Source organism: Oncorhynchus tshawytscha, linkage group LG04 (genome assembly GCF_018296145.1).
Source record: "Oncorhynchus tshawytscha isolate Ot180627B linkage group LG04, Otsh_v2.0, whole genome shotgun sequence".
NCBI lineage: Eukaryota > Metazoa > Chordata > Actinopteri > Salmoniformes > Salmonidae > Oncorhynchus > Oncorhynchus tshawytscha.
The window spans coordinates 64,333,311-64,346,981 of NC_056432.1; the positions used below are offsets into that span (position 1 = coordinate 64,333,311).

Genomic DNA, 13,671 nt, shown 5'->3' on the forward strand with positions numbered 1-13,671 from the left:
TGTCCTGGCTACAAAACATGTCATCCCTATGATCAAGATAATATGGATTTTTAAAAAAATATTTAAATAAATATTCCAAAAAATCTCTAAAATGTTTCTACTGCCGAATCCCCTTGGCCCCAACACTACTACCATTAACAACTATAAATGAGCAGAGACATGTTTCCAAATTGAATTTGTTCATTTTTTTCTCACCGAGTCTGAGGTTGCGTGCATATTTTTCCCAATAGTTGCCCATGCTTCAGGGGTTAACTGTTCGTCAATGTCTCGCTCAGTCTCCAACACCTTCTGTATTGGGCAGCAGGTTATTAGGTTACTTATTTAAATACATTTGGAAAACTAGATGGAATCTTTCCCTACAATGTTTTCTAAGGCTGAAACATTGGCTGAAAGGACAATTTCTAGTTTCAATTTCTAGTTTCTACAGCATCTGATTTAACGATAACATTACATTCATATTTTGAAAGGAGCACAAAATAACCACCGAGTGTGCACTCTGTCCCAGAATAAAATCTTGTGCAGACATGCACAAAATACATCACATCAAACTACATTACATAGGATATGTTCTGAAACGCACACACACTTTTATAGGAGTGCTCTCACCTTTTTGTACTTGTGTGGGTAAGTGCACCTCTCTATGGTTCCCTGAGACGCCCCTCGGTTCACAGTCCCCAATCTCTCCTCTAAATGCAGCAGATCCTGAGGAAAAGGGCAGGAAAACAACCCAACATGAGACTGTGCCAACTCAGTTCCACACAGCTCATTATCCACAGCCATAACACACTCTCAACTCCTTCATAACTAATTACCAGGGCCAGGAGTGTTTCCTCACCACCTAACCTGAGCAGGAAAAACTCCAGGCACTAGCTACTAGCTCTTTACTAATCAAGTGTCACCTCATAAGTTCGTCCAAATCCAGTCATTCTGGATGAGATGTAGCGAATGTGCGGGTAGGTTACTTCAGACATGCCAGTGTGCTGTGAGGGAGGCAAAACAATTCCATGGAAATATGTTCACTTCAGTGGAGTACAGTCATTTGTTTCTGTGGGCTACAGTTCATGAAGCACATATAGCATTATCAATTAAGTCGGCTGACACTGCTCGACATGGGTATAAATTCCAGCTAGCATTGCCACAAATGGCATTTTTGATAACCGCAGAAGTCTCACAATTTCATATTTTCGGACATTGTGCATTAACTTTCAACATCTTTTCAAAGGGGCATCCATTGATTTCAGGCAACTGGTTATGTTGAATATGCACGAGAAATGCCATAATTGCCAATGCATTATTCATGTGGCCCAACAAACCATCCCTGAAATAACAGATGTTATAAATAGAGGGCTAGCATCATTCATCTAAGCCATACTTCTCATGTATTCTAACGTAGGCACGTGTGCTTAGAGTGAGGGTGCCAGTCGTGCACTCACCATGAAGGGGATGGGGAAGTGGTGCAGTCTTGGGGGAGGGTGGTAGTGGGGCAGGTGAGGGTGCAGGTGTCCTGAAGGATATGGCGCCACGGTCACTCCAGCCTCGATACCCAGCTCCCTACAGAAGAGAACCAGACCAACAACAGTCATCATCAACTCAGACATTGACGTCACAGGTGCCATTTCAACAGTGAAGATGAGTGACTGACTATATCCGTAGTGCACAGCAGGCCACATATACGTCGGTAAAAATAAAACTCTTGGCCCTACAAGCAAAACATTGGCCCTCAACTGCTCTAAATGGTACTGACCACGCAGTCCTCTGCTCAGGTTGGCGTGGGTGGGACGACATGGTCTGGGGCACGTGGATGTGATGGCCATGGCCGTAGTTGGGGTGCATTCTGTGGGGGTGTGGAGGGGGGCGCTCATGTGCTCGTCTGGAGACAGAGAGAGAGGTTTATCAGAAACACAAGAGGGAAAATACCATAATATTGTCCTTGTAATCAGACAATTGGATGCTACTGTCTGTGCTTGCAGTTGTGTTGCTTCCATCAGACAGGTTGGACCGGGGCCAGAGGCTACACTCACGTGGGGTGTTGCATCATCCTGCGTCTCTGAACCTCCATCCTCTGCAGCATCTCGTGCTGGTGCAGCCTCTGCACAGAGGTCCCCAGTGCGGGCATGTGGTGCTGCAGGGCCTGGTGCTCCGCGGGCAGGTGTTGGGGGCACTGGAGCCTGTGAGGTGGTGGGCAGGCAGAGGGGCAGGGGGGCGGGGGCACGGCGTGGCCAGGGGGTGGGAAGGCAGGGGCGTGTGGAAGGGATGGACGGGGTGGGGGATGACGTAGTCACCCTGTGGAGTGGGCTGAGGAGGGGGAGGAGGGTTACCATGGGAATGGGGGCAGGTGTTAGAGGGCTGGTGGTGCAGGGAGCGTGCCAGGGGGGCGTCTGGGTGTCAGAGAGACAGAGCGAGAATGGTGGGAGAAAGTTGATAAGTAGTTAGTAACACCTTACCAGATCGCCTTTAAGTCCCCTTCCTAATGATGACACCTGATCATCATCATCATCAGTTATGACTCTCCTCACTGAAACATGCTGCCTGGCTGGCTGCTCCCTGTGCTGAGCAAGTCTCCCACCTGAGACCCCGGACAGACCCAGCCTCTGTCTGTCTGTCTTGCTCCCTACTGCAGAGAGAAGGGGGCCGGAGCAGGAATGACTGTCTGACGTGACTGAGTGTAGGCACTAGACAGGTGTGCCAACAGTTCCAATTATCCCTCTAAATATGGCCCCACCAGGGAGCACCGCCACACTCCTCATTCCAAACAGAGCTATTCTGAGGAGAATCAGCAATTAACGGGGCCTGTTTGGTAGCACACCCGCAGCACTTAGCACATTAAACATCAGGTGTTTCTCTTAATTACTATTAGCACTGGGTTTCAAGAGTGCTGTTGTCGGCATAATCTTTCAAGGTCTGGTGGTAATAGTTACTGTATATATCCTAAAGGCTCACATGTTTAGTACAGTAGTATGCAGGTTCTGCATGGGAATAACACATTATAGTTACTACTGCAGCATTTCATTTTCCTATCAAATCAACACTTAAACATTAGAAACCACACAAATCTAACCCCAAAATAACTTCACCCACCAAAATAAAAGGCCATCTCCCTTTTGGTACAGATGTAGCTCTACTCACAGGAGGGGTGCATGAAGTGCCTACAGGTGGATAGCTGTGGCTGTGGCTGAGGCTGGGCCACCATGGCTGAGCTGAAGGAGTCCACCACTGCGCTGGGCTGGCTGGGCCCTGGCCCCGTTGCATTCTGGGAGTTGTAGGCAGCGGGCCGAGACGTGGAGCCTGGACAGCACGGGTCAAAGGCTGAGGTGCCATGGAAACTACCGGAGCCGCTACTCCGCAAGCCACTGTTGCTCAGGTCCACCGGCAGAGTCTGCTTGGGAGGGGAGAGACAGAGACAGGAGGGTTGGAGAGGAGAGGAGGGAAATGAAAAGGAAAGAATAGGGGTGAGAGATACAGGGAGGGGAGGTATGGAGAGAGTAGAACCAGACTATGATGTTATGGTGCTACTGTCTGACTCTGATCTCTGTAGTGACAGAATATATAACTAACCAGTAAAACACTAAACTAAAACCACAGGGCTTCATGGTCCAGCCAGCACAAAGCACAAGATACAAGTACAAGACAATGGGCTTCACAGTTTAGGCTGCAGTAAACCGGCTGAGTAAGTGCAATCTAAGTGATGGAGTTTCAAATCATAGTAGCAGCCCTCCCTCGTTGAATTATTCAAATAAATAATCATATTTAGACTGATGCATAAAACATGACTTATTCACCTTATGCAGGCAGTATGTCTCCTTTCTCTGAGCTGTAGCTGAGGGCGGTATCAACATGTAGGCCAAGCCCATCAAAGGGCACAGTATTTTGCCTCACCCATGAAACTACTTCCTCCTTTTCATGGTAGAGACCTGACGGCCCAGTTTTGAATACTTGCCCCAGCCCTGCATGAATTATGTAGGAATCAGAGAGTATCAAGACAGAGAGACGGAGGTCTATGGAGGGAGCCCCTAACCTGACCTCTAGATACAGCCCTCTCAACCCCAACCCAACTCATTACACTTTAACCACACACTGCTCCACTTTGATGGTAAATAATACAATCCAGCAGCTCCTAACAATTAGCAGAATTTAAATTATTCAGCGGTGAATCTGGCTTCAAGGGAGGTTGCCAGCTAGTTCCTTTACAATGTTTTTGTTAAGATACCAGTTATTTGTCTGTTTCAGTTCCTATTCTGTTTTTTCCTTCTTTAATCCTTTTTAATCACCTTGAATCTGATTCATTGGCAGATATTGATGGAGCCGTTTGTTTAGACACACAAAGACTTAGTCAAAGATACATTTGAATGCAATGGTGACATCTCCCAGGGAGAACATGGCTTGCATGGTTTACTAAAACTATAAATGATTCCGAATTTATCTCCAGCTATTGTGGGAGGAAAGGGCAGCCTTCTATCTCCTCAGATTCTATTCATTTAGCCTACTTTTATAGATTTTGGGCAAGAAAGAAAATATGATCAAATACTTTCATGACTTAAAAAAAAATCTAATTTTAATATGGAATATATTTATAAAATGTTACTGCTATAAGAAATGCATAAATTCTCTGGTCGATATATTAAAGTTGGGGAAATCAAAAAAAGGAAGCAGAAGTAACAGCCAAACCTCCAATGCTACAACGTAAAAAACAACAGGGTGTTGATGCTCAGGCCTACCTGGTCGTGGTATTGGGTGGAGCTGCTGCTGCTGACCCCTCCCCCTCTGCATGGTGCAGGCAGGGCAGTGGGCCTCTCTAGGGGGCAGCTGGGCTCAGGAAAGGGCAGAGTGGGTGGAGGTGGGTGCTGAGGCACATGGTGATGGTGGTGGTGGAAGTGGTGGGCGTGGCTGTGCTGCTGGGAGCCCGGCTGCTGGGGGGGCTGGGCCTGCAGGCAGCTGGAATGGCCCATGGTCATGTGACCAGGGGAGGGCCCTCCGCAGGGGGAGTGCTGCGGGCAGCAGGAGGGTAACCTGGGCATGGCCGTGCCCCCACTCTCTCCTGCCACGCCGGATGATCCTCTTCTGCTCTCATCTGATAGAGATGGAAAACACCTTTAAGCTTAAATCATTATTCATAGATGACCCACAGGGAAGATTACTAAACTTATAAAGGCACACAAGGTTGACATCATGGCTTTCTGGAGAGTGTATGGTCTGTCTTACCCTCCGTGCCTGCGGTACCCCTTGGCCCCTGTGCCAGCGTGCTGTCTGGGGCTGGGCCTTGACCAGGACAGCTGGTGGAGGGGCCTAGGGCATCGTGGGGCTCTGAGGTAGAGGTATGATGAGAGGAGGATGAAGAGGAAGAGCTGACAGTCTGAGGGTGAATGCTGTCAGAGGTGGATGGCACAACAGAGAGATCTGAGATAGGGAAAAGAGACAGGTAAACAGATTTAATAGGTGGGAATTCATTACGTAGCACACATCCATCTGTGTGTGTGTGTGTGTGTGTGTGTGTGGCAGGGTTTCCATTAGGAAAATGTGGTGCCGGACATTTGACCGGCAACATTTTAATTTACCGGACATGTGAGAAATTTACCGGACCCATATGCATTGGGTGCATAACCTATTAGAGCGTCCACCCACAGTGCTCAGAATGACAGAAATCACTAACAGAACACGCAAGTCAAGGAAGCAATGATGTGCCGCCCTTCTTACCAAATTCTGATGTGCACTTTAAAGAAGTTAGAATAACTGTCCACATCTACTTTTCCTCAGCCAACGAACAGCAAAATCACTAGCCTGTCAATCTACTATCCTCCACAGTAGAACATTTGACCTATTCTATTGGTCAGCTTGTTGAGAAAGAAATTGCCTGTTCCAAACACTCTGGGATAGTTGTGGGACGATAGATTCCAAATTCATTACAGCCAGTAATGTCTAAGCTACATAAAACAAACCTTAAAAAGCAATGAGTCTGATGTAACAGACCAGAACGTTCAGCTTAAAATGTTGATCAACTATGATATGCGCACAATGCAGAAAGCTGCACGGGAATGTTCGTTCAATAACCCAATTAGCGGGAAAACACTTGTCAAAAAGGAAACTGCACACGTGATTGCAGAAATTTAGAAAGAGGGGATATGTAATATGTAACAACTTGCTAATATGACTAGGATTGCGCCTTGGAATACTGGACAATTAAATAAAGTTGATATAAAATAATTGTCTCCACGGATATGGTCTGATTTTGGCTCGGCTACTTTGAAGCAAGGTAAGAGATGCCTCATATGTATTAAAATGTTCAGGTTTCAAACAATTAAGTATGGTTTCAAAGTGCATACTGCCTCCAGCTCATTGCAAAGAGGTGTGTGACGCGCTGATGAAGTTGTGTTCTTCTGTTGCCTAAGCATTCACTGTTAGAGATGCTATAGCAGCAGCTCTCGCGCTCTGACAGATTTTACACTCAAAGGCTCTGTATCTGTATGCTGTAGGCGTGTAATAAATAAGATATCCCTACACAACGAATATACACAGCGTGAACAAAACATGCTCTTTCCATAACAGACTGGCCAGGTGAATCCAGGTGAAAACTATGATGTCACTTGTCAAATCCACTTCAAATCAGTGTAGATAAAGGGGAGGAGACAGGTTAAAGAAGGATTTTTATGTGTGCCATTCAGAGAGTGAATGGGCAAGACAAAATATTTAAGTGCCTTTGAACAGGGTCTAGTAGCAGGAGCACTGGTTTGTGTCAAGAACCGCAACGCTGATGATGGATTTTTCACGATCAGCAGTTTCCCGTGTGCATCAAGAATGTTCCACCACCCAAAAGACATCAGGGCCAATTTGACAACTGTGGGAAGCATTGGAGTGAACATGGGCCAGCATCACTGTGGAACGCTTTCGACACCTTCTAGAGTCCATGCCCCGACGAATTGAGGCTGTTCTGAGGGCTAAATGGGGTTCAACTGAATATTAAGGTGTTCCTAATGTTTTGTACACTCTGTAAGCCTACTATACACACGGCAATTTTATCTGCTTTTCTATTAAAAAAAAAAAAACATTTTTAAATCGCCCAAAAGCTGGCTATTACCGGCTAACGGAAACCCTGGTGTGTAGACTGGCTGCAGTGCCTTGGCAGCCAGGGAGAAGAAGAGACCTCATTAGCATTCCACAGTGTGAGCTCCATCTGCTTTTCATAGTCACAAATTAATTTCTCCTCCAAAGAAATGCAAATGCGCTCATATCTTACACCGCTCTGTTATTCTGTTATCAGTCACACGGTGCGAGACAATAAAGAGAATGCACCAAATTGGTCTTTTAAGTCACACTAATGCTTTGGTCTGGTTTGCTAATGCCTCAGGTTAGAGGGCAAACTGGTCTGGGAAAACATAGCCATTAGCCAGAGATATGCAGGATGTTGGAATGGTAAAGCCATTTCAAAAACAGTCAGTCCACACCTGATATATTCAAATGATAATAAATAGAATTCATAATGTGTTTTTCATTTAAATAAATAAAAACAAATTAACAACTAGACAGGGAAACTGAAACAAAGAACCCATTTTTAAAAAGGTGTATATGCAATGGCTTGGGGCTGTCATGAATGTACGAACTGAACTGGAGTAGGCCTATACATCTGGTGAGAATAATGTACGTATATAAATTGGAGATGATTAAATACACAGCTCTTCAATGTAGGTTATACTCATCAGGAGTCAGCTGTATATCCCCTAAATCCAGAGTGAACCTCTTTACCCACAAAAGCTTTAACACCGCCAGGTGCATTTCATTCCTTGTGCCTAACGCATCCACATTAACAATGAAGAGCATGCTTCTGGCTACTGCTCCAGTGGCTGGCATCACGGTGACATTTTATGATAGGATTGACAGTATGAAACGACATGCATCAGAAGTGCAATGGGTTGATGTGTAAAAGTCAACCAATGAAAGAGCAGACGCTCTCAGGAGCACGGTCGATATTAATATCCCTCCATTTGATGAAAAGATACAGATGAATCATTATTAAAACAGTGCTCGCTTACGGGAACATTTCAAATTGAATTGTGATGACAGGACAATTCTTATTCAAGTTAGCGACAGCCACTCACTCGCAAGTTTGGAGAGATGTGTGGAAGAAGCTATCTAATCCTATTAAACAATAGAGTGTGAATGAGAGTATTTCATTTGACATGTAATATTTCCCAACTCCCTATGCAGTGTTGAGCTGGATCATGTAAGAAAGCATTAGACTCATCAAAATCCACATTCATATGCTGTGCGACAGTCCGGCTATCGTATGCAGCATCTATGAAAAAGCTGTTCCCCAATGTAAATTATTTTTTACACACATAATCACCAGATCTATTTTCTTTCTGCCTCAAGAGTAAACTTGCTTCTCTGTATGTGTGTGTGAGAGAGAGTGAGACAGACACACAGAGAGAGAGAGAGTGTATTTGCAACCCTTTGTATGTTGTTCATATAAAAATGACTGTTCCTCTTAAGAGGACAAATGCCTCACAGGACTACTGTAAACTCACCTTTGTGTTGAAAGACAAATGAGCCTAGCATTGAAAGAAAAGACAGTGGAAAAACAGAGGCCTGAGTCTAAGTCTAGGACCTCTATGTGACTGTTACATCATATAGTTCATCTCAGAGTGGTATTGCGGGTCGGCACGTCCTCATGCTCACCATCCTCATCCACTGTGAGGTCCACCACCTCCCCTGCGCTCTGGCGCAGAGGCTGGATGACGGTAGAGAGGCGGTGGCGGCTGCGGGGCTCCTGGGGTCGGTTCTGGGAGCAGCTGGGGCCCCAGTACATCCTGCCATGGCCCCCCACCGAGCGAGGCCTGTGGACACAAACACACAGCCAGTTAGCGAGGACGGAGAGGAGAGGGGGGTAAACAACCAGATTAAACAAGGCTTCAGTTCAGACTGACTGGGACCACTCTGATAATGCCAGGTGATCTGGACCCTGGGCTACGGTATTGTAACAATTCTATGACATATTGCTGACCACACAGCCCTCTCACTGGAGACCAGTGGTCAGTGGACGAGACCCAGTCCATAGGACATCATGGAGAAGTGAGAAAATCCAGACAACTCAGCCCAATTTTCCTCCCGAAGCAAATCTCTTGCTTTCCCAGCCTGATCGTCTTTTAAATAAATATATGAACAACAGTTCATTTTATGATGTCATTTATCATGTAGTAAAAGGGAAAGTTGAAGCATTGTCATTTGGAGACAGGGGACTGTCCACAGTGCTTTTTCTGTGTGTTGAGTCCAAATCAGCACACTTTAATGGAACACCTGGCTGGAATGTAAATAAGAGCCAGCTGACATGAGCGCAAGCGCTGCAGCTAATTCATACAGACAGTCTACACACAGCCGTGCGCATGAGAGACACACACAGCTGTGCAAACCTTTGAGAACCACACAGAAAGATCATGTTTGTATCACACACATGGTTTCATCCACCACACCCACTAAACTCCAAAACAACCTTGTGGAAAACACAATTCAACACACAGAAACACCTCTAACTCATTTAGCCTCATCAACCACGCATATTTGCTAAAGTCACAACCATTGTGCATCATTGACTGCGCTCTCTTTCCTCGCTCAATTTTCGCAGTCGTCCTCTCTCCCCATATCACTGCCTCACTCGTTCTTCCTGCCTTCCTCTCTCTAGTGTGATGTGGGAGTCTAGAGAGTGTCAGTGTGCCGTAAAGCAGGATGAGAGGGGGGAGCCTAGGGGATAGAGTGCCTGCCGTAAAGCAGCCTGTCATGGAGACATGGAGAGATGAGGCTGGGGAAGAGAGAGAGAGCAGTGAACCAGGCCTGAGGGCCAAGATCAGGCTGAGGGAAGGGGAGAGCCAAGAGCAGAGAGGCCCTTGCTCCTCTCAACAAATGGCTGCTGCTGGAACCTCTAAACCACAGGTTGCATCATTAAAACAATAAGATTACAGACAAGCATGGTGGGCTGCTGCTATTCCAGTGAGACCAGTGTGTGTGTGTGCACAACAATAGCAAGGCCATACACACACACAGCCATGTAGGCCTAAGAAGTCCTTCTAATAAGCAGGCGTGAGTGTCCCCACTCACACCACTCAGCAGAGGAAATGCCATTCTAAGGAAGGCAACAAAAACCTATTAGTGCAACTTCTGATGTTGGCAATGCAGAAAAAAGGAAGAAAAGCCTCCTTGGCATGTCCCATGGGGCGGGGCAGTTCACTCACTCACACACACACACACACACACACACACACACACACACACACACACACACACACACACACACACACACACAGCACTGAAGGTGGTACACACAGAGAGCCAGTACAGGAGGTGTGGCTTGATTGCACTGTAATTGGCACCTGCTCCTCCTCTCTCCCACCTCAGTGCCCAGGGAGCAGGCTAACCCACCTCAGGGCCCAGGGAGCAGGCTAGCCCACCTCGGGGCCCAGGGAGCAGGCTAGCCCACCAGGGACAAGCACCTAATTACCCACAACATAGACCTGGGATTATTTTGTAAATACCTGTTTACCACCGTGGCCTCTGAGGGGTGGAGGTGAGGGGAAAACAGAACACAGTAAACAAGAACACTGTGGGAACTGGGGGCTTGGCAGGACCACGGTTTTGCCATCCCCACACGCACTCTGCCAAATGCCTGAGGGCTTAGAGAGGGCTCGACAGTGTGGTAATGTGGGGCTAACTGCTAGGATGGGATCTATGAACTGTGTACAAACTGGGCTATGGTACGTACGGGGGGGGGGGCAAGACAGAAGTGCAAGCTGCATGTTCTGCACCAAAATCCAAAGCCTCCACTAATACTGAATATGGCATCTCTGCACTGTAAAGATCTTTCAGCGGAAAACCGTCATTGCCAACCCTGTCACGCACGCGCGTGGCAAATTGGAGATTCATGTGCTTAGACAAACATTATGGATCACAACTTTTCAGAGGACTGAACCAGGTATCTACACACCCTAAAAGACTCATACTGATAAGAAATATATGTTTTGTGGAATTAGCACAGATTGTCTGTATGTTTATTTCATTTCATGTACAGTGTAGAATGGAGATAATTATCTATAACGTTTTTCTTAGCACATGCCCCCAAGATCAGTCTCTATAGTAGAGGAATGCTTGTCATTTCAGATTATACTTTTGGTGACGTGGATCATAGTTACAGTGTATCAGGTTGCGTGATCCTCGTAATGTTACGCGGAAAATACAACTAACGGGATGCAGAATTAAATGTATATCACACTCGCACAAATGCGACCAGTTATTTTTCATATTTGCATTTATTTCACTAGCAAATGAACTGCTGGCACTTTAGAGCCCACTGAATGTCCATCTTATGTTCGCTAACGTTAACTTGAAACAATTAGTGTTAACCTTTCCAAAACACACGGAGTCGAAAAGGGATTTGTCCACTTGTTTTACGTACAGCTGACAGTCGGCAAACTCAGCATCACAACAAACAGGAGGCGGGGCAGACACAGGGTAGCTACGTCCAATAATGATGTATTCATCTCCATGTCCGTTGACACAAACTCTGTACATGTATGTGTGTTGCAGCTCGAGAATCGGGATGTCTGCATTACTCATCCTGGTGCCCTTTGACCTCTACTCCCAGTACTCCTTGCTACACCTCCCCCTTCAGAAACTGCCCTTCTCTGCATTCTCCTGCAAGCCAGGGCATCTCTGGGAGGTGCAGGCAGAGATGGGGAGATAAAACACACACACACGTAACTAGCTACACTCTGTTCATTCACTTCCCGGAAATACCTAGGGAGAATATCGTCAACCTAGCATGAAGAGAGAGAGAGAGAGAAGGAAGATAGAGGGAGAGAGAGAGCCATGGGAGGGACGGAGATCAAGGGAGAGAGATAGATAAGAGAGCGAAGGGAGTGAGGGATATCTACAGGGAGAGAGAGGGGGAGCGATACAGCAAAAGAGTGGAGGGAGGGAGGAAGAGTGATAGAGCAAGTGAGGGCGCGCCAGAGAGAGGAGGGGGATGGAGAGAGGGGGAGAGAGAGCAATGCTTATGTAAACCCATCTGTATCACACTCCAAATACTTACAAGTTCTCAGAAAAATACAGCCTTCTATTTCTTAGAGGGCCCTTACTGATCTCTTCCCCTCCCCCTTACTGATCTCTTCCCCTCCCCTCACTGATCTCTTCTCTTGCCCCCTTACTGATCTCTTCCCCTCCCCTATACTGATCTCTTCTCCCCCTTACTGAGCTCTTCTCTTCCCTCCCCTTACTGATCTCTTCTCTTGCCTCCCTTACAGATCTCTTCCCCTCTACTGATCTCTTCTGCCCCCCCTTACAGATCTCTTCTCTTGCCCCCCTCCCTTACAGATCTCTTCTCTTGCCCCCCTTACAGATCTCTTCTCTTGCCCCCTTACAGATCTCTTCTCTTGCCCCCCCCTTACAGATCTCTTCTCTTGCCCCCCTCCTTACAGATCTCTTCTCTTGCCCCCCCCCTTACAGATCTCTTCTCTTGCCCCCCTTACAGATCTTAGATCTCTTCTCCCCTTGCCCCCCCCCCTTACAGATCTCTTCTCTTGCCCCCCAGATCTCTTACAGATCTCTTCTCTTGCCCCCTTACAGATCTCTTCTCTTGCCCCCCTTACAGATCTCTTCTCTTGCCCCCCTTACAGATCTCTTCTCTTGCCCCCCTTACAGATCTCTTCTCTTGCCCCCTTACAGATCTCTTCTCTTGCCCCCTTACAGATCTCTTCTCTTGCCCCCTTACAGATCTCTTCTCTTGCCCCCTTACAGATCTCTTCTCTTGCCCCCTTACAGATCCTTCTCTTGCCCCCCTTACAGATCTCTTCTCTTGCCCCCTTACAGATCTCTTCTCTTGCCCCCCTCTTCTTACAGATCTCTTCTCTTGCCCCCCTTACAGATCTCTTCTCTTGCCCCCCTTACAGATCTCTTCTCTTGCCCCCCTTACAGATCTCTTCTCTTGCCCCCTTACAGATCTCTTCTCTTGCCCCCCTTACAGATCTCTTCTCTTGCCCCCCCTTACAGATCTCTTCTCTTGCCCCCCTTACAGATCTCTTCTCTTGCCCCCCTCTTCTTACAGATCTCTTCTCTTGCCCCCCTACAGATCTCTTCTCTTGCCCCCCCTTACAGATCTCTTCCCACATTAATGTTTCTGAAAAGGCCAGGCACATTTAGCCTCATCAACTCCTGGATAACGCCGTTTAAAATACGTCACAGTGCACAACCTGAATAAATCTACAGAGGAGCACTGTCAGGGTAGAATCAATCACAGGCAAGCTAATCACGTGTCTGTGGGACAGAGGGAACATGGGAGAAATTAACAGGGCCACTAAAGCTCCAGTCAGTCAAGCCAAGTGGGTGAAATCCTCCATTGGGGTTCCAGACCTGCAGAATGGGCTCACTGAGATGGTGAGCCCAGAGAGTGGTCAGATGAGCTGGCCTCTGGAAGGGGGGCTTGGCTTCACTGCTAAAAACAACCAGAGGCATGTGGCCTGCTCCCCAGTGCAGCTCTTCTCTGGATATGTTATGCACTATGCAGAGCTATAGAGAGACTGTCTGGCCCCCTGCTATTCCACTCCACAGCAGCCTGAACTGGTCTCTAAACCTGTTCTTTAACCGCTCATCCACGCTACTAAACAACAGTATGCTATTACTCTTGTTCCTCTTCGCACG

At 47.0% G+C, this 13,671-nt stretch overlaps 1 protein-coding gene across 1 annotated transcript in view; it reads right to left on the bottom strand.

The window, feature by feature from the left end:
- LOC112249182 (E3 ubiquitin-protein ligase Arkadia) overlaps nt 1-13,671 on the bottom strand; it is a 41,196-nt gene that overhangs the window by 2,357 nt on the left and 25,168 nt on the right. The window contains 11 exon segments of the mRNA XM_024418904.2: nt 196-288; nt 607-702; nt 900-980; nt 1,434-1,551; nt 1,745-1,870; nt 2,022-2,160; nt 2,163-2,378; nt 3,127-3,379; nt 4,716-5,068; nt 5,200-5,394; nt 8,668-8,825. Coding sequence (XP_024274672.2) covers nt 196-288; nt 607-702; nt 900-980; nt 1,434-1,551; nt 1,745-1,870; nt 2,022-2,160; nt 2,163-2,378; nt 3,127-3,379; nt 4,716-5,068; nt 5,200-5,394; nt 8,668-8,825 — 1,828 coding nt within the window.